The sequence below is a fragment of the Balaenoptera physalus genome (genome assembly GCF_965194825.1).
Source record: "Balaenoptera physalus genome assembly, chromosome: 4".
In the NCBI taxonomy this organism is placed as follows: Eukaryota; Metazoa; Chordata; class Mammalia; order Artiodactyla; family Balaenopteridae; genus Balaenoptera; species Balaenoptera physalus.
Genome location: NC_138891.1, coordinates 50974496 through 50995214, shown reverse-complemented (window position 1 = coordinate 50995214; position 20719 = coordinate 50974496). Strand labels below are relative to the sequence as shown.

The 20719-nt window shown below is 41.1% G+C and overlaps 1 protein-coding gene across 4 annotated transcripts in view; it reads left to right on the top strand.

Annotated features, from left to right (window-relative positions):
* Positions 1–20719, top strand: part of TNIK (TRAF2 and NCK interacting kinase) — a 406211-nt gene that overhangs the window by 364867 nt on the left and 20625 nt on the right. For all 4 annotated transcript variants that reach the window (XM_082458916.1, XM_082458915.1, XM_082458918.1 and 1 more), the window contains 3 exons: positions 2171–2355; positions 14250–14379; positions 19881–20045. In XM_082458916.1, the coding sequence (XP_082315042.1) occupies positions 2171–2355; positions 14250–14379; positions 19881–20045 (480 nt within the window). The remainder of the gene's footprint in view (positions 1–2170; positions 2356–14249; positions 14380–19880; positions 20046–20719) is intronic.

Below are 20719 nucleotides of genomic sequence, written 5' to 3'. Positions count from 1 at the left end.
TATATTTTACTCAGAATTACTGACATTAGAAATAAACTCTCTTAACCATATTCTCTCTTTAAGTTATAATGTTTTTTTAATGACAAGTAACATTTTAAATGCTAGTTGTATTCTTTGATGAGACATAACATGGTCCTAACATAGAGAAGGAAAAATACAAAATAAATTTATCTAATTTTTAAATTATTTTATTGGTTTGGAGGATTATAATGTCCTTTTTCATTAATTGCTTTAACAAATATCTAAACTGTATTTTCCCAATGTGCTCAAGTGTAGCATACCCTTCACTTTCTCGTCAATTTGATAAAGATAAACATTGGCAATTGTCAAGAGGAAATAAGAAGTAAAAAGCTGAAATCTGAACATTAGCTTTTCTTATTTTGGTCCATCACCAAAGAAACCGGAAATAAATTTGCATAAAATTCTGTGTGGTAATTTTCCTCTTCATTAATGGTGTACATTATATTTAAACAGTTTGAGTCTTTTTAATACAATTTTATTTTCATTTTCATGGATGGGATAAATATATCCGCTGAGATTGAGGCCATGTGTGTGTGCATGTGTGTAAAAGCTCAGCAAGCATGTTTGGGTGGAAAATGCACAATTTGAATTTTCAAAAGCTTCCCTTTTCCAAGGGCTTCAATTCAAATGACTACAGAACAAATGTAAAAGTTGTCATTGCTGTCTCTTTGATTTTTATGAAATTAGAAAGAAACCAATCCTTCACTTAACACCTTGAACTTTCTAAATTTCTAGACCAAATAAAAAACCTGAAGCATTTTCTGACCTTAGTCTTAACCAATACATTAATGCCTCACATATAGGCAACAGTAAAGAAACAGGATGATCTGTTGTCTTCTCAAAATAAAATTATATTTATAATTTAGTTACACACATTTATCACAACTTGTCTTCTAACCTATCAGGATAGATTATCAGATGTCATTTAGATCACCTATATTGCTCTAACCTTACATCAGGTGAATTGGACAAATACATTTCTGGATTGAAATAAAGAGAGAATATGGCCATAAGAAAACTGGGGGATTTAGTATCTTCAAATGAGTTTCTTTCTCCCTAATCCCCTGTCTCTCACTGAATGCTCTGATTCCCACATGGGTCACTAATATAGGGAGAAATGGTAAGACTGATGTCAAATTGCTTTCTCTTCATTTGCATGCTGTGTGCCAAGGGCAGTTTAACCCACGCAAATTAGAGCGGCCATGCTTTTGCAGAACAGCTTCCCTCTGCATTGCTCTGAAAGCATGTACAATAAAAGGTAGTCAGATATGCAGCACACTGCCTGCCATGTGCCTGGTGATGAAATACCACCTCATCACATCCATAAGGCTAAAGCTTTCATCATACTCGTGGAAAACTGAAAATTTACCTCTTCCTTTTGGTGTTCGCACATTCATTGCAGTATTCTTCGCCAGGGTTTCTGCCAGGTGACGCAATATAAAACAAAAGAAAATGAAACACCTATCATTCTGGAAGAGAACTCTTTTTTGTTTTTGTTTGTTTTATTTTGTTGTTGTTCCTCTTGATTAACTCAGCTCTGTGGCTATAAATTTCAGTGGCACTGGGCTTTGGGGTGGGCCATTATTTGATGTGGTGCCTCGGCTCTCCAGGGAATGATGACACACCAAGTGAGTTATTGTAGCAGCTGGAACCTTGGGAATTGCTCTGTTCTGTGACTGATGCTAGATTTTGGTACAGTAGCAATCATAAGAGGAGAAAGGCCATGACTATGGCTTGGGCAGGAGTCTCAAAATACTGGGAAATAATTTCTAATCCTGTGGGTAATTAACTATGAGGGTGGGTGACCAACTTCACCTTCCCAAAATAAAATGTGAACCCAGTGTTTGTATATATGTGTACACGCACAGTGCACATACACATATATACACATGCAGATTCAGAACCGAACAGTCTCAGTCTAGCAATTGGTTGTGAACAAAGTTTAAATTTATTTCATCTTTCTTTTCTAGTTTCTCCGTGCTGCAAACATCGTTTTCTTGGTTTCATGCAGTAACTATGTTTGTAACAGTTCTATAGAGAGCTTTTTTTTCTTGTTTATTTCTTGTTGCTTAAGCTGGAGACTTGCTGAGAGATGTCGCTTTGGTTGTATCTATAATTCATATACGCCGGACACAATTTTCTCTTGTAGGATCTGACGGCATTAGCCAAAGAATTAAGAGAACTCCGGATTGAAGAAACAAACCGCCCACTGAAGAAAGTGACGGATTACTCCTCCTCGAGTGAAGAGTCGGAAAGCAGTGATGAAGAGGAGGAAGATGGAGAGAGCGAGACCCAGGACGGGACAGTGGCTGTCAGCGACATACCCAGACTGATGTAAGAGACCTGCGTTTTACAATATTGTTTCTGTTTTTTCATGTTTTGGTTTTTTGGCCCCGAGGCCTGTGGGATCTTAACTGACCAGGGATCGAACCCGCACCCCCTGCATTGGAAGGCGAAGTCTTAACCACTGGACCACCAGGGAGGTCCCTCCCGAGACCTGCTTCATCACTGTAGGCCAGGAGAGGTTAGGTCTCCAAGACAGAAGGACAGAAAATATGAATTAAATATAAGATCATTTGTGAGTCTCGGGCAGGATCAGTTGACTTTGGGGATTCACATTTTTATTAGAGCATAGTTCTATATTCACCCCTCTCCCTAGACACAGTTACTTAGAATATGTAGCATTTCTAGGCCTGCATATGCTTTGTCTAAGCTGTTGTGGCGTTCACCATCCCTTGGGTGATGCTTTCTTGGTTCCTGTCATCTCCGGGCAAGTGATACTGACAGCCACACCCTAGAACTAAAGAGCAAAATTATGGGCAATGGCATTTCGGGGTTAAAACTGACACCATGAGACGTATATTTCACTGTCACCACCACCACTAAGGTGGAATGCAGGAGGCAGCACGGGTTAGCACCCCAGCAAAACAATCAGGAGTCGAACAAACCTGCAGAGAAACTTCTGAGTGTTTGACTTAAATACACCCCTGATTTTCTACTTCATCTTCTCCATTGTCTCTTTTACGTGATCCTCTTTGCTGCGGCCTGTGACTTCACCACGTACAGTCTTCTTTTTTAGATATTTATAGCTACCTAGCTTTCCCTTAGTATTTATAGCCTTTACTTCTCTTTTCTTTTTTTAAGTAAGAGGGAGGCTCCCTTTTTCTCATCGGACTGGATCCTAGAAAAGAACCTCTCCTCTTCCCCTATTACTTCCCCAATTCAAACAAACATATTCATACAATCACACTCACATACATCTCTCATTTCCTCTCCCAAATAAACACAAGGTGCCCAGCCCTGGTTTGCCATAACTTTGATAAAGAGCAATGCTAACTTTTCCATCTTCACTCCTCCTTCACTTCCATTTCTTTGACTCAGCTACCACTATTGGTCATCACACCACATTTACTCCCTATAGAGAAGATGTCATTTCAGGCCACAGATTACAGTCCTGTCCAGCAGAAGCTGGAGAGAACAGGGCCTCCCAGTCTGCAGGAAATGTCATCCATTGATTAATGATCGTTAACATACAAGCAATTCTGAGAGACAAATCCAATTATCATAGCTGAAAATCCATACTTGTTATTTTACTGCTGATTACCCAGTTATTGACAACCATAAATATGCTAAAATATGACATTTGGAAACCAATTGCATTAAATTGCTTTTTTAACAGCAAATTAAGTTGTTCTAGAGGCAAAATCACTAATCCAGAACATTCCCACAAAATATGCTGGTCCTTTCAGTTTTTGTCTTGACTCGGCATTGGTTCATTCTTCTAACAGATGTTCTGAATTCCCTTTAAGCACTGAGCATACAGCTATGAGGGTGGATTGTGAATTTAAAAGATTGGTAAGACTTCTACTCTGTGCTGGACCCCATACTGAGGGCTTTGAGACATTCAGGAAGTGCGTACATGAATTCTGCCTTCCAAAAGTTTACATTCTAGTTGGACAGAGGCAAAATTATACATGGAGAAGTTCAGAGTAATATAAATAGTTGGAAGAATAACCAGTAGCCTTGGAAGAGATGCTAAACCACATTTGGTTTTTAAGCCTCCTGTCATATTTTGTAAGGCTCTTAGTGGTATTTACCCTCGTATCTCTAAAGGCAAGTCCATCTCTTCCCCCACTATGGAAACACCCACCTAAATAAAATTGCCATGCTGTGCTGCGCTTTCTCTGCTGTCTGGCACTCTCTTCTTCCTTTAGAAATCACCTATCACGGCCCAGCCCGTGCAGGCAGAGCCCATCCCTTCCTCTGTGCTGCATGGTGTCTCCTCTGCATTCCTGCCATTTCATGGAGTACCTTGAATCAGGTTATTTATTACATGTTGTCTCCCTCTCTGGGCTGTGAGATCCTTGAGGGTGAGGATTGAGCCTTATTTACTCTCTACTCTTAACACCTTGCCTGGTGTCTGGAATAGAGTTGGTCTTCAGTGACTTTGATTTACACTTAACTGCACTGCACTGAAATTGCAAATCCTGGCTTCAAAGTGTTTACAGCCTAATCCAGAGGAAAGACGTGTACACAAATAACTATCATCAAGGTAAAAAGGAACACGGAGTGATGTTAGAATCCCAGGTGGGGGAAGTTGAAATAAAGGCACAGAAGGTTAAATTTGATGGGAATATAGATAGTGTGTGGGGGGGGTAAGTCTGGACTAGTGAAACCAGACCGGCATCATGTAGCCAGTGGGGAACCTTCGAAGGTCTCCTGAGCTGGGGAGTGACATGATTGGTGCCATGTTTGAGAGAAATCATTTCATCAAAGTGATTTGGAAAGAGAACAGACTAGATACTGGTAAAGGCTTTCAGAGGATCTATTACTGTAATCCCAAGAAGTAATAAATGGGCTGTCATTGAATACTTATAGTGGAGGCAAAACTTGACGTGGCTCTTGAAGAATTGCTAAATTTTAGACAGATTGACATGACTGTCCATTAAAGAACATTTAAAATATGTAATTGTATACGAAACATACTCAGAGAAGAAACAGGATACAGATGTGTGCATGTGTATGTGTGTGTTTATTCCAATTTGCCAAATATATGCACTTTTGTGAATATAAAATATTGGGTTGGCCCAAAAGTTCATTCGGGTTTTTCCATAAGAGCTTACGGAAAGACCCGAACGAACTTTTGGGCCAACCCAATATATACAGTCTGTTCTGTGAGCAGTTGTATGCCTGAGAAACTTCATACTATTAAAAAATCCATTGTTTCTTTAGGAATAAGACATTTCTGAGTTAGACTCCTTCTTACGTACATTCTTATCACTTTTATTTTCTACTGTTAAGGTAAACCTTCACATTTTGTGCTGTATTTTTTAAAGCAAAACATTAATATATTATATTAATTATATAAATATATTGCAACACAGTTCACTATCATGAAGTCTATACAAAAGAGCTTTTTAGAAATACAGCACAGCCATTCCGACAAGCAGCTGGAGATCCTGATGTGCAATATAACAACTTCTTCTATGTACAGTGTTGGCTTCATATTAATAGTATGAGGTTTAACCTGTAAGAGTGCACATAACTAAGATTGTATTCCATAACTAACCAACTGCACTATTTCCCAGTGCCTCATGCATAGAAAAATAATGAGTGAGGGGGAATTATAATAGTGGTTACCTGTGGATTATACAACTCAAAAGGATTTTTATTTTATGTGTAGCCCCAATTTTATGATAAGCATGCACTATTTTTATAATCAGGACAAAAATAAAAGCTTTATAGAATAGGAGGGAGGGAATGAAAGGCAGTAAGCTGATTTGCATCAGCCCAAGCAAGCTGAAGAGGCAGCCTTTAGTATCAGTATCTTCCCTCAAGTACCAGCACATGCTTCAGATCAGTACATGTGAGGCGTGGTCTTCATCATTAGGACCATCTATTGCTATTGCAGTCCCTGAATTTTGCACAATCTCATCAAATGCAGTCTGGACGGTGAAAGCTACATGTCTATGTCTTATGTGCCCTCTTTCCCAGTCTCACTAGAAAGCTATGGTTCTGGCCCCGTTCACCAGCCAGGCTATTGTTGTGCCCACCCTGCCTCTTGCCTGCTGTCCTGTCAGCCGTCCTGTCGGTTGGTTCAGGCTTTGGTCTGAGTAGTGTTGTAGAAGCGTGGCTGTGGTCGTGCTGTATCCCTAGTGCCCTACAACTCTTTGCATTCCTAGGCCGCATGACTGTCACAGCATATGCTCCAGGCAAACTGACCTTCTCATTATTCTTTCCGAATGCCTTGCACTTTTCCAATGTTGTCTTTTCTTGGAATGACCTCCTCTCCCTCTGTCCCACATTCTCACTTACATCTGCCTTGCATTTGAGTATTTGCATTGTTTTTATGCTCTTCCAGATGCTAATCTCTGTAGTTTCAGGAACCGTGTCTTCTTCAGCTTTTATATCTACTACCCAGTGCCAAACCAAGGGCTTTTCATGTAGCAGGTGTTCGATAAATGTATATTGAGTTGAATTAAATCAATACCTGCAGGAACACTTTGACAAATCCAATTAGAGATTATTGTTCTAAACATGTGACCTAATTACAGTAAATTTTCTATAGTTTTCCTTCTAATTAGTTGATGTGTTTTGTTTTTCACAGTCTTTATAGAAATTCAGACAACTGATTCTTCCTACCCAGACTCTATATCAGAAAAATAATTTTTAGAACAAAGGATTATTTTAACTATAAAATGTTATAATTGTTTTAGCCTTAGCGTTTTTAAACCATTGCCTTTTAAAATTATTATTAATAAACTCTATTTTTTAGAACAGTTTTAGAGTTACAGAAAAATTGAGCAGATAATACAGAGTTCCCATGTTACTCCCTCCACCGACTCCCACCCCCTTACCCCTCCCCCGCACAGTTTTCCCTGTTAGTAACACTGTACAAAGGTTATATAGAGTGAAGCAGAATCCTGGGGACCAGTAGCATTTAAGAGGAGCTTATGAAGAAAACAGAGAACAAAGGGATAAAAGGAAAACCAGGGGAAAGTTGTCTCAAAAGCCAGAGGAGTACAGAAGAATGGGGCGGAGTGATCAGTCATATCAGACACAGGCAAGAGACCAAACACCATGTCAAAGAGCAATCATTGAAACTGAGAGCTTAGAAATGACTTAGGGAGTTTCCTTAAGGTGCTTGAAGTCAAGTATAAGAAGTAGTCATCTGAGGAGTGAACCAGAGTGTGTTAGGGAATAAATTGGAGAACTTTGCAAGGAGAACTTTAAGGAAAGAGAAATGTAAGTGTGGGTAGTAAATACAGAATTAGGGTCAAGAGAGATGTTTTAATGAAATGGGAGACAGGAGAGACCTTATCTTGTTTATTGATTGGAAGAAAGAGAGAAGGATTGTGAAAACACAGGAAGGAGAAGGAGAGGAATAACTTCCAATTGACGTTGGTCCTCTGCTCTTCTATTTAAGCCTTCTTACTGAGTTAGAAATACTGCATTGCTAAACTAATTTTTTTGTCTTTTGCCAATCACTTTATGTACCTTATTAGTCTCTCAACCTCCATTAGATTATAATCCTCTGGAAGTTTAGGGTTATGTCTTATTTTTCAGATATTTATTCTAGCGTCTGGTACAATGTATATCACATAACAAACTTTTAACAAGTAATGAATGAACGAATGCATGAAAGAATTTCTAAGGGGTTGATGAAGATTGACGTGGCAGAGTTGGGAGCTTGGAGCCATAAAAGAAACATACAGAGACAGAGGATGAAAGGACAACCAGGGAAGTAAGAAGGACAGAAGGAAGTGATCAATGACAACAGACACAGCAAAATGTCTTCTTTTACAATTTAAAAATGTTCTGCAGTCCCTGAATCACGAACTGTGGGCTGCACTTTGCCCTTTAAAAGAAATGTGTAGAGAAGTACTTTGGAGCACGCAGAAATTTATGGGAATTTTCCATCATCAAAAGCCATTACCTTGGGCTTCCCTGGTGGTGCAGTGGTTGAGAATCTGCCTGCCAATGCAGGGGAGATGGGTTCGAGCCCTGGTCTGGGAGGATCCCACATGCTGCGGAGCAACTGGGCCCGTGAGCCACAACTACTGAGCCTGCGCGTCTGGAGCCTGTGCTCCGCAACAAGAGAGGCCGCGATAGTGAGAGGCCCGCGCACCACGATGAAGAGTGGCCCCCGCTCGCCACAACTGGAGAAAGCCCTCGCACAGAAACGAAGACCCAACACAGCCAAAAATAAATAAATAAATAAATAAATTTATTTTTAAAAAAAAGCCATTACCTTATATCAGACGACATGGTAGCAGAAAAAATAGTGGTGTGAGCAGTTAATACAAAGTACACAGAATGAGCAGGTATATACAGAAGATTCACAATACAACAGACAAATCCTGCACAATCCTGCACACTAAAACAACCTTAAACTAAGAGGAATTGCTCACTATTTTAGAAGAAAATTGACAAAGGAAGGAATATAAATTATCATCTTTTAGTCAATCTATGAGGAATATTACTAGTAGAAATAATGTAGAATAAAACTCAAAACAGCCCAAAATGATCACCATAAAAATTTATCATAAATGAAGCAGTTCTGGCTCATAAAATTGAAAGTATAAAATTGACTCAGGAAAAAAACAGTCTCAGAAAAATATTCAGCAAAAGGTAAAACTGACAGTGGTTAACACTATACACTAACACTATTGATTAAAAATTGACAGTGAATCAAATCTTAATAAAATTTACACTTTTAAAATTGGACCTGGTAGAAGTAGTGAACACAGAGCCTTTGAAAGATGATATGGACAAAAAAGCTGATTGGTGTACCATATTTTTGCTGTAACATTTACATAGAAAAGGATTGGAACCAGTGATGGTAATTTTAGCAAAATTATGATGAAAATGCAAAAATTGGGGAAGAACTTAACTGAGATATGTAGAAAATTAATTAAGGAATTGTCGGATTGGAAAGAGCTCTAGGAAATACCTTTTTCATGAAAATTCATCCATGTTGAGATATTTCTGATTAAAATGTTTGGATAGAATCAGAACACCACACTATAAAACTCTTAGAGGAGAACATAGGGAGAACACTTTTGACATAAATCACAGCAAGATCTTTTTTGATCCACCTGCTAGAGTGATGGAAATAAAAACAAAAGTAAACAAATGGGACCTAATGAAACTTAAAAGCTTTTGCAAAGCAAAGGAAACTACAAACAAGGCGAAAAGACAACCCTCAGAATGGGAGAAAATATTTGCAAATGAATCAACAGACAAAAGGAGGTTCCTTAAAAAACTAAAAATAGAATTACCATATGACCCAGCAATCCCACTACTGGGCATATACCCAGAGAAAACCATAATTCAGAAGGACACATGTACCCCAATGTTCATTGCGGCACTATTTACAATAGCCAGGTCATGGAAGCAACCTAAATGCCCATCGACAGATGAATGGATAAAGAAGATGTGGTACATATACACAATGGAATATTACTCAGCCATAAAAAGGAACGAAATTGGGTCATTTGTAGAGACGTGGATGGATCTAGAGACTGTCATACAGAGTGAAGTAAGTCAGAAAGAGAAAAACAAATATCGTATATTAATGCATATACATGGAACCTAGAAAAATGATACAGATGAACCAGTTTGAAGGGCAGAAATAGAGATACAGATGTAGGGAACAAACGTATGAACACCAAGGGGGGAAAGCGGTGGGGAGGTGGTGTGATGAATTGGGAGATTGGGATTGACATGTATACACTGATGTGTATAAAATGGAAGACTAATAAGAACCTGCTGTATAAAATAATAAATAAAATAAAATTCAAAAAAAAAAAAAGAATTAGAACACCATTGGGGTAAAAACAGATGTGGAGCCAAAATATCTTTATCTTTGAACTCAGGTGAGACTCTGAAAGAGAACTTGATTGTACAGTGTTAGCCTAGTGGCTAGATGACCACCAGGTCCATCTAGCCTCTGACAGTGGCAAAGAATGCCTGAATGATGAAGGAAAGTGCCTCCCGTCCTAGGAGACTTTGGCTCTTGATAAACGCTTCATTTACTGATTTATTTGTTTTACACCACCTTGCCTTAAACAAGAATTTAAGGCAACTAAAAATAAAATACATACAAGATAAAACAAATTTTCAACTGAATGAGTGAAGAAATCAGAGTTTTGAGAATTATTCTGATTTACCAATCTAGCAATACACTAGGAATTCATTACAGCAATTTCTTTTTCTGTGTCTCTTGAACACTATTAACGGCTCCTTTCTGGGAGTGAAATATTGAAAATGCTTCTTTGGAGTTTCTTCCCAAACACATCAGTTCTAACCTGTACTTAAATGTACTCAATCCACTGCTCTAGTTTAGTAATTTCAAAGTACGTGTCTTCCTGTACATTTTTTTTCTCTGGATTCACCTCTTCATATTTTTGCCTCTCCATTTTGGATAAAACTCCTTGACAGGTGTCTTCTCTGTCCCAGAGATGTCATAAGACTGGTGTGTTTCTTGTTTCTTAGATTGAATATTCCATCAAGTCCTTGGACTTTGATAGGATCCAACAAACCGAAGATGCCTTTTTTTTTTTTTTTACTTTTTAAAAAAATTTATTTATTTGTTTATTTATTTTAACATCTTTATTGGAGTATAATTGCCTTACAATGTTGTGTTAGTTTCTGCTGTATAACAAAGTGAATCAGCTGTACATATACATATATCCCCATATCCCCTCCCTCTTGCGTCTCCCTCCCACCCTCCCTATCCCACCCCTCTAGGTGGTCACAAAGCACGGAACTGATCTCCCTATGCTATGCAGCTGCTATCCCACTAGCTATCTATTTTACATTTGGTAGTGTATATATGTCCATGCCATTCTCTCACTTCGTCCCAACTTACCCTTCCCCCTCCCCATATCCTCAAGTCCATTCTCTATTTCTGCATCTTTATTCCTGTCCTGTCCCTAGGTTCATCAGAACCTTTTTTTTTTTTTTAGATTCCATATATATGTGTTAGCATATGGTATTTGTTTTTCTCTTTCTGACTTACTTCACTCTGTACAACAGACTCTAGGTCCATCCACCTCACTACAAATAACTCAATTTCGTTTCTTTTTATGGCTAATATTCCTTGTATATATGTGCCACATCTTCTTTATCCATTCATCTGTCGATGGACACTTAGGTTGCTTCCATGTCCTGGCTATTGTAAATAGTGCTGCAATGAACATTGTGGTACATGTATCTTTTTGAATTATGGTTTTCTCAGGGTATATGCGCAGTAGTGGGATTGCTGGGTCATATGGTAGTTCTATTTTTAGTTCTTTAAGGGACCTCCATACTATTCTCCATAGTGGCTGTATCAATTCAATCACAGGAAGATCCTTTTTGACTCACCTCCTAGAGAAATGGAAATAAAAACAAAAATAAACAAATGGGACCTAATGAAACTTAAAAGCTTTTGCACAGCAAAGGAAGCCATAAACAAGACAAAAAGACAACCTTCAGAATGGGAGAAAATATTTGCAAATGAAGCAACTGACAAAGGATTAATCTTCAAAATATACAAGCAGCTCATGCAGCTCAATATCAAAAAAACAAACAACCCAATCCAAAAATGGGCCGAAGACCTAAATAGACATTTCTCCAAAGAAGATATACAGATTGCCAACAAACACATGAAAGGATGCTCAACATCACTAATCAACAGAGAAATGCAAATCAAAACTACGATGAGGTATCACCTCACACTGGTTAGAATGGCCATGATCAAAAAATCTACAAACAATAAATGCTGGAGAGGGTGTGGAGAAAAGGGAGCCCTCTTGCACTGTTGGTGGGAATGTAAACTGATACAGCCACTATGGAGAATAGTATGGAGGTTCCTTAAAAAATTAAAAATAGAACTACCATACGACCCAGCAATCCCACTATCGGGCATATACCTGGAGAAAAGCATAATTCAAAAAGAGTCATGTATCACAATGTTTATTGCAGCTCTATTTACAATAACCAGGACATGGAAGCAACCTAAGTGTCCATCGACAGATGAACGGATAAAGAAGATGTGGCACATATATACAATGGAATATTACTCAGCCATAAAAAGAAACGAAATTAAGTTATTTGTAGTGAGTTGGATGGACCTAGAGTCTGTCATAGAGTGAAGTAAGTCAGAGAGAGAAAAACAAATACCATATGCTAACACATATATATGGAATCTAAAAAAAAAAATGGTTATGAAGAACCTAGGGGCAGGGCAGGAATAAAGACGCAGACATAGAGAATGGACTCGAGGACATGGGGAGGGGGAAGGGTAAGCTGAGACGAAGTGAGAGAGTGGCATGGACTTATATATACACTACCAAATGTAAAATAGATAGCTAGTGGGAAGCAGCCCCATAGCACAGGGAGATCAGCTCGGTGTTTTGTGACCACCTAGAGGGGTGGGAGAGGGAAGGTGGGAGGGAGACGCAAGAGGGAAGAGATATGGGGATATATGTATATGTTAGCTGATTCACTTTGTTATAAAGCAGAAACTAACACAGCATTGTAAAGCAATTATACTCCAGTAAAGATGTTAAAAAAATAAAAATTTATAAATTAAAAAACTACAGTGAGCTATCACCTTATACCAGTCAGAATGGCCATCATCAAAAAATCTACAAACAAATGCTGGAGAGGGTGTGGAGAAAAGGGAACCTTCTTGCACTGTTGGTGGGAATGTAAATTTTTTTTTACTTTTTTAAATTTATTTTTTATTGAAGTATTGTTGATTTACAATGTTGTGCTAATTTCTACTGTACAGCAAAGTGACTCAGTTATACATATGTATACATTCTTTTTTCTATTCTTTTCCATATGGTTTATCCCAGGGTATTGAATACAGTTCCCTGTGCTATATAGTGGGACCTTGTTGTTTATCCGTTCTATATGTAATAGTTTGCCTCTGTTAACTCCAAATTCCCAGTCCATCCCTCCCCCACTCCCTCCCCCTTGGCATCCACAAGTCTGTTCGCTATGTCTATGAGTCTGTTTCCGTTTCGTACGTACATAGGTTCATTTCTGTCGTACTTTAGATTCCACATATAAGTGATATCATATGGTATTTCTCTTCAGAGATGCTTTTTTAATGTATGAGAAGCAATTAAAAGAAAAGAACAAAATGGTAGAAGATGGAATTAATACACCTGAGAGAAACAAACCCTGGTGCCTTTCCTGTTTTTAAAAAACCCACTTTACAAGGGAGTTGGCTGCACAGTAGGGTAACAACAGGTCCGGCAGTGAAAACTGAAGTCCTGCAGGTGAGCCGCGTTGCCCGCCTGGTCCTCAGTTTCCCACGGTGCTGTGCTCTGTGCCAAGGGCCACAGCAACCCTCATTCTCTGCTCTCAGGGCAGAGATGTCAAGATCCTATTCCCTTCTCCCACTGTATCTTAAACACAAAAGCAAGAGACAAACTGGAAATAAATATACCACAGTGTGAGGTGATTACAGAGGTTTTAGAAAGTACTAGACACTCTTGAGTTAAACAGCCTCGTTAATGGGTGCCTGGTATACCAGAATGCCCTTCATTGATATTCTTCTCTCTAAATAGTGTAAAACCCACTTATGAAATGATTATTTTTTATACTCCTACTCTGTGCCAAGCTGTATGCTGGGTACTAGGTATACAGGGATGAACAAAGAGACAAGAATTCTGCCCTCAAAAGCATCTGTTCTAATGAGAGAGAATAGAAAAGCTAAAAGAGTCAAAAGGATAAAGAATTACAAATTGTGATGGGAACTATTAAGGAAAAAGGATGAGACACTGATGAGTGGTGAGAGAAGGCTTCTCAGGGAAAGTATCAGATAAGATGAAATCAGATAAATGAGAGGGAAACAGCCAAGAGCCAGGGTGAGAGAGAGCTTTCCAGGCAGAGGGAACAACATGTGCAAAATTCAGGGCGCCTGCTGGTCAGAAACAGGGTAGGGAGGGCTTAGAGATCATGCAGAGCCCGGTTGCTCATGCTGGCTGCCGGGTCGAGAGCAGGTCCAGAGGGGACGCGGCAGAAGTGGGACCTCAGTTCAAGCATCCGTGCAGCATTAAAGATGAAAGCGGAATGTACTTCAGGCCACTGACCTTTACACTTAAAATGGTTTAAATGGTAAATTTCATGTTATGTATATTTCACTACAATAAAAAATATTACTGTGGACAGGAAACAGGTGTTCGCTAAACATACACTGTCGTGAATGTTGTTCCTTCCCATTTCAGACCCACAGGAGCCCCCGGGAGCGCTGAGCAGTACAATGTGGGAATGGTCGGCACGCACGGGCTGGAGACCTCTCACGCAGACACTTTCAGCAGCAGTATTTCAAGAGAAGGGACCTTGATGATAAGAGAAGTAAGTTGGTATAAAAACTGTAGAAGAAGTGCATTTCTTAATTGTTTTTTATATTAGAGCTTTCACAGAGGATGCTTACTGCTTGTATTTTAGGGAATGGGGTGGGGGGAGGGAGAAGGACTCGTGTTTCTAAATGGTTGAGTGATTTTAATTGTCTTCCTTCTTTCCTGCATCCTTCTGAGCTTAATCACATTTGTCCAGATTCTTCAGTGGAAGCTATGCAAATCGGAATATAGCATTTGAGCCTGAGGATATAAGGCTGGCAAACCCAGATGTTTCCTACCACAGGAAAACAGAAATGAATGGTCTATCCAAATAACATCAGTGGCCTTGTTATGCCTTCTCCTCCCCGTCCCAGGTTTTATCCTTGTGGCTTTTATGTAGAAAATGCTCGGTAGTTCCAAGAAATGGTGATATCATCTTATCTAGTTAAATTAACATTAAAGACTATTAAGCTGGACTGGTGAAAGAACAAAGAAATACGAAGATGTACTTAAAAATGCACCTTAGCACTTTGAGGAATTTTGTCTTTTTAAACTCTAGGAACATCATTTGGGGGCAGGGGGCACATTCCCTTGCACCTGTCCCTCCAACGTGCTCTACCTCCCCATTGTATCTGTGCCGATAAGAAGGGCCTGGACACATTAGAATCTGTCTTTTCTTCTTTTTCACTTCATCATCACCGTGCAAGCAGGTCTTTTCTTGGAAGGAAAGTAATGTCTGGTGACATTGGGCAAAAGTTACTTGACCTCTCCCTGCAACAATTTTGTCATCTATAAAATTTCATAAGTAATAGTATATGACTCACAAGATGATTGAGGGGATTAAATAAGTTAATGCATGTAAGCATCCAATAAATGTTACCTATTTTATTTCCATAGCGTCAAGCTCTCCTTTTACTTGTTATCACTTCCCACTCTTCCTTCTGAAACACAAACGTATGTCATCTGTCATTCCCCTTCCTCAGCCAGGGTAGATTGGAAAACAGTAATAAGCAGGCTTTGCTCTCCAAAAAGGCAGAGGGCATCTCATTTTTGTTAGAAAGAAAGGAACTGTAGTTTTGAGATGAATAAGGCCTTTGAAATAATAATGGGCAGTAGAGCTATAACTGGAAGACTAGTTCACAAAGCAACTTGCTAGAATTTCGTTTTATGGCCTTGCCGAATCTTTCAAGTAGGCTTTAAAGAGCCCTTTCACAGAAGCCTGAAATGAAAAATGGACTTGGCTGCTGAAGTTGACATTGTGTCGTGCTGGCATATAAATCTCCCAGCGCGGTGAATGGATACTTTCAATGCAAATGTAGAGGGCTTCTCTCACTAGACCTTGCCACTTGGGAAAACATGAGGGGAAATGTTCTGGAATGAGTTACTCTCTGACTCCAAATAAAAGGACTCCAATATCTAATGTGGTTTCAAATTTGCTTGAGTCGTTAGGACAGAGTCAGTACCTTGACGTGGATACTTGGAGCCACATTTTTGAGTTCAGTTGCCAGCCGCATCCAAATGGCTCCATATTGTTGAAAGCATTCCAATACTCTATGACCACAGTCAATCACCTTGAAAATTGCATTCAGCAGTGTCATATATGAATTTGATCTATTGCAGGCCCTAAAATCTTTTTGTCCTCTCAATTTCTAAATTGTTCTTTTTATTTTTTTATTTTTTATTTTTTTTAATTGTTCTTTTTACAAACGTGGGCTTTTAAAGTAACAACCTGAGTTGAAATCCATTAAAAGTATGTGTATTAAAAAGATAAATACAAATTAAAGTATGACAAAAGGATAAGAAAATAAAAACTCTTTATGGTTCAGTTCCCCAAGATGAACATCAAGGAGAATCACTTAACTCGTACTTCTTGTTGGAGTGGACCAGATGCTTCTATGGGGGCACGCTGGCTCTCCTACCCATGGTCTTGTCAGAGGCAATCCCCCCTTGTAGTGTACACCCCTGCCCCTGTGGTTCTACCTTTCCCCCTCCTACAGCCCCACAGGACCTTTCTTTACTCTCCTTCTAGAATACACCACACCAGCTGTCATCTACCACTTTGTCCACAGGGACCCATCTCCTGGAAGAGCTCCTCTTCCTCCCCCACTGCAGCCCACTCTTCACCCAGCAGACCCCTGGGGGTCTGGCTCAGCTTCCCTTCCTCCTTGAAGCCTCTCCTGGGACTCCGTGGGCCTCTGTCCATAGCACCTTCCTTATTGCCCAGCTGGTATCTCTCCAGGGTCTGTCCTCCCACTGAACGAGGATACCAGCTTACCGTCATGAAGGCTCTTTTGGTTACAAGTACTAGAAAAAAGAACTCACTTACAACAGATTAAGAAAAAAAGGCGGGGTAGGTATCAGAGATTCAGAGGTGTTTCCTAGAAGGAATCCAAAGGCAGAAAGCAAGTTGGGACCCTGTATAGGGTTGGAACCAGAAACTGAAAAGGGATTAGGAGCTCAGGCAGCTTCTTGTGTGCAGATCTCTGGCTCCCTCACTGCCTGTCTCTCCTTACCCTCATCTCTGTTTCCTCCACTTTCTCCCTTGTTCACTCTGTCCACACACCAGCTTCCTCTTCCCCCTCAAGCACATGCTCTCACGTCTCCACACCCACCCTCCCAAGTGCAAGATGTTCACCACATCCCAGTTCAGCTGCCCAGCAGAGACCGACCAGTATCTCTCAGGCCTAACTGGAAATTCCAGTGGGAATCTGATCGTGCTTGGCTCAGGTGTGCGCTCCTGGTCCAGTCAATCAGCTGTGTCTGAGGGCGGAGCCACATAGAACCGCAGCCACCAGAGCTGGGCTCTGCTTCCAGACAGCCTCCGTTCAGACCCTGATTTCACCACTCACAGCCCATGTCACGTGGGGCAAGTTAATTGAATTCTTTACACTGAAGCTTTTCCATCTGTAAAATGGGGATAATATAAGCTAGCCCCCGGTGGAAGTGTGAGGAGATGAACCTAAGGTGTTCAGCACGATACCCAGCATCTACTGATGCTCAGAACATTCTAGTGCCTGCCGCCATGGGACTGGTGAGGGCATGAAGATCGTAGAGCTCTTTGGGGCTCTGTTAATGAGATCGTAGAGGACAGAGCTGCTGTTCATTTATCTTTGTGTTCCCAGCAGAATGGCACACAGAAGGTATTTAATTCTAGAGGGTGCTGGTTGAATGAACAAAAGGGTGATGACTCAGAAGTGGGAAGATTCAGGGGTCACTGCTGAATTCCTTCAAGCTTCTCACTGTCTGGGCCATTTCCCGCCCCGAGCCTCTTCGGGTCTTTCTTTGATAACCAGTGTGTCTGCATTAATTTTTGGCTTGAGGCAGAACACTGCTGATACAAGAGAGACCACAAAACTCTAAAGAGACAATGTGCGATTTATGCTACTGGAAAGTTGGAGGGAAATGGTAAAAAGCTTTTCAGTATTTGAACAGAAGTAAGAAGGCGGGAGAAGCTGCCCAGTACACAAAAAATAGGGGATAATACAATAAATTAGGACTGAACCCCTTAAATGTAATTTAGAAGATGAAATGTTCAGATGAACACTGTGACAAAATGAGTCCAGAAAATGCCCCTCTCCTGGACAGTCGTGGGCCAGAAGTATTGTGCCCAGAAACAGAGGGCGCTAAGGCTATCTATCCAGTTATTTCTCAAGCTTCCTAGTAACGTCAATTACATGCACCCCTTCAGGAACTTGGGGGTCTGTTTCATCTTTCCCCAAAAAGTGCCTCCTTTCACTTCCAGCCAGAGGCAGGTGCAGAGCTATAACTGCAAGACCAGGACAGGCTCCGGAAGGAAGAAGCCAGGCCAGTGAGGTGGTCAAAGAAACAGCACGAACCCTTCCTTGCCATGCCAGCCCCAAACAAGGCAGGGAGTGTGTCTGCCTTGCTCCTGATCGATTCCTTCATGTTCAGCAAAATGCTTCACACTTAGTAGACACTCAGAAATGTTGGGCAAATGAATGAAAAAGAGAAAAGGCAAAGAGGGAATCATTACTTAATCAGGTCTGCTGTAAGAAACCTCAGTGAGCCAGTCATATAAATGTGAAATCAGAAAGTGCAATACTAGCCAGGACTACAGTGTGGGCACTGGCTTTTTGGGAGCAGGATTTTCTTTTAATTCTGTATGTCGTCCCTAGCATCTTTGAGAGGAGGCTTTGCTCTCCACGGCAATAATTTCCAACGTGTTAGGTCATGCAACCTTATCAGTAAGAATTTCAGGGACTGCCACATAACACAGTGTATTTATTTGTTTACAAATTATGCATTTGTCCTACTGCACTAACATTATATACTTTATAAAATACCTTTAAAGGACATTAAAAAGGAATGCTATAGGCTGCCCTCCACAGCTCGGTTTATGCTGACTCTGGTGGCCGCCTGGAGGAGATCCTGGAAGGGGAAGGGAGGGGAGAGGTGGGCTCTGGGTATGGGTGCGAGGACCCGACCCGAGGGGAGAGGGATTGGCCCCTAGGGGAGGGCTGAGCCAGCTGACTTAGTGGCCCAGAGTCTCTCCCTCGCTCCCAAACCTCAGAGGAAGACTTTGCCCAGGGCACAGATTCCTCAAGGGCCTGGATGGCTCTGGAGGAAGGGCCGCGGGGCCCGAGGTCTGGGTTCCTGCCCCCGCTTGCCCACTCGAGCTTCTGGAGCAGGCAGTGGTGTCCAGCCAAAGCAGGCACACTCCCGGGCTCTGCTGCCTTCACCATCTTGGGCTGTGTGATCTTGGACTGCTTATTTAACGTCTCTGAGCCACAATTAATAAATGAGATAATATTTGTGGGGGGGGAAAGGATGCTATAAACAATATTTCAGGCGCTTTGCTAGTAATGATAACTTCATCTTTTTTTTTTTTTTTTTACCAGCTCCTGGCACAAGCCGCCATAGTTGCTTACCGAGAGATCCAACATTAGTGATAGTGGATGTAAACCCATATTTTCAAATAATCTTTAGATCATTTCCATGTTTTCTTTGTAACTCTTATCAGATATGATTAGCTAATCATTGGTTTGACCTCGTGACTGACAGAGAACCCTGTGAGTTGGGAATCTTCTCTGCATTTTCTTGGAGTACACTGGGCGTGAATTATTAGTGTTACATCTCCTCCTACCGCTTCTTTTCAGCGATATTTTAGGTGATGTTTCTGTTTAGTGGGTTTGTGTCTTTGTAACCTGGTGATGAGACCTGGTGTGCGTGCACAGCACACACGCACACAATGCACGGCCCACTAGTGCCCCTGCACCCGCGGCATTCCTGTCTTCCCGCAGGGCACCTCCTCATCGTATGTGACCCCTGACTGCCCTTCATGCAGGGGCATAAGGCCCCAGCGTCAAGCCATGTACTAAATATTAGCAAAGCTTAACTTTTTTCTTATTTTCTTAGATAAAATAGAAATCTGAATATCTTCCCACTCCCCATTGGGACGGTTTGCAGGCCACGGCAGCTGTGCTGTGTGAGGGGTGACATCGCTCTGTGGCCTTTGCCTTCCCTCTCTAACGGCTGCCATGTGTTGTGCCCCCTCAGACGTCTGGAGAGAAGAAGCGATCTGGCCATAGTGACAGCAACGGCTTCGCCGGTCACATCAACCTCCCGGACCTGGTGCAGCAGAGCCATTCCCCTGCGGGGACCCCCACTGAGGGCCTGGGACGCGTCTCCACCCACCCCCAGGAGATGGACTCTGGGACTGAAGTAGGTGCTGGGCGATAGCCATGACAGCTCTGTCCTCCTGCAGGGGGTTCTGAGACCCCGGGCCCCTCAAGAAGGAGGCTTTGCCAAGCTCCCAGAAGCGTGTTTGGTTGGGTTTTATTATACTATATAACTACTTATGCATATGCGCGAATGGACCAAATCCTAGAAGCAGAGCAGTGAAAAGTTCTCAGGTAGCATCTGGACCAAAGCCTGTTTTTACAGAAGCAAATAGTGAAGCTCAGAGAGGTTAAGTGCCTTGCCTAAAGGCACACAGCTGTTTTGTGACAGAGCTGAGACCAGAACTAGGACCGCCTATCTCCCAGGCCAGGAAAGGAAACTTCAACCTATAGAGATTCCAAGGCCAATAGTTGAGGTTCATAGTTACATTAATTCAGTCAAACTAAGTTTGACTTAGGTGAAATAAGGTTGAAATGATTTGTTTATGAAAAATAAAAATAGATACGTTCTCAAAGTGTTCATCTTCCTAAACTCCAAATCGCACAAGAAAGGGAGAAGTGGGGTATTATCTTTCCTACACAGAAAAGAGTCTGGGGAAAAAAGCCAGAATAAACAATCTGCTGGGAAGTGCTTGTAGATGTCGTTGACCGAGCTTGACCAGTCGGATGAGATCACGGTGCTTGGTCATATTTCACGAATAGTCCTGTGAATCACAC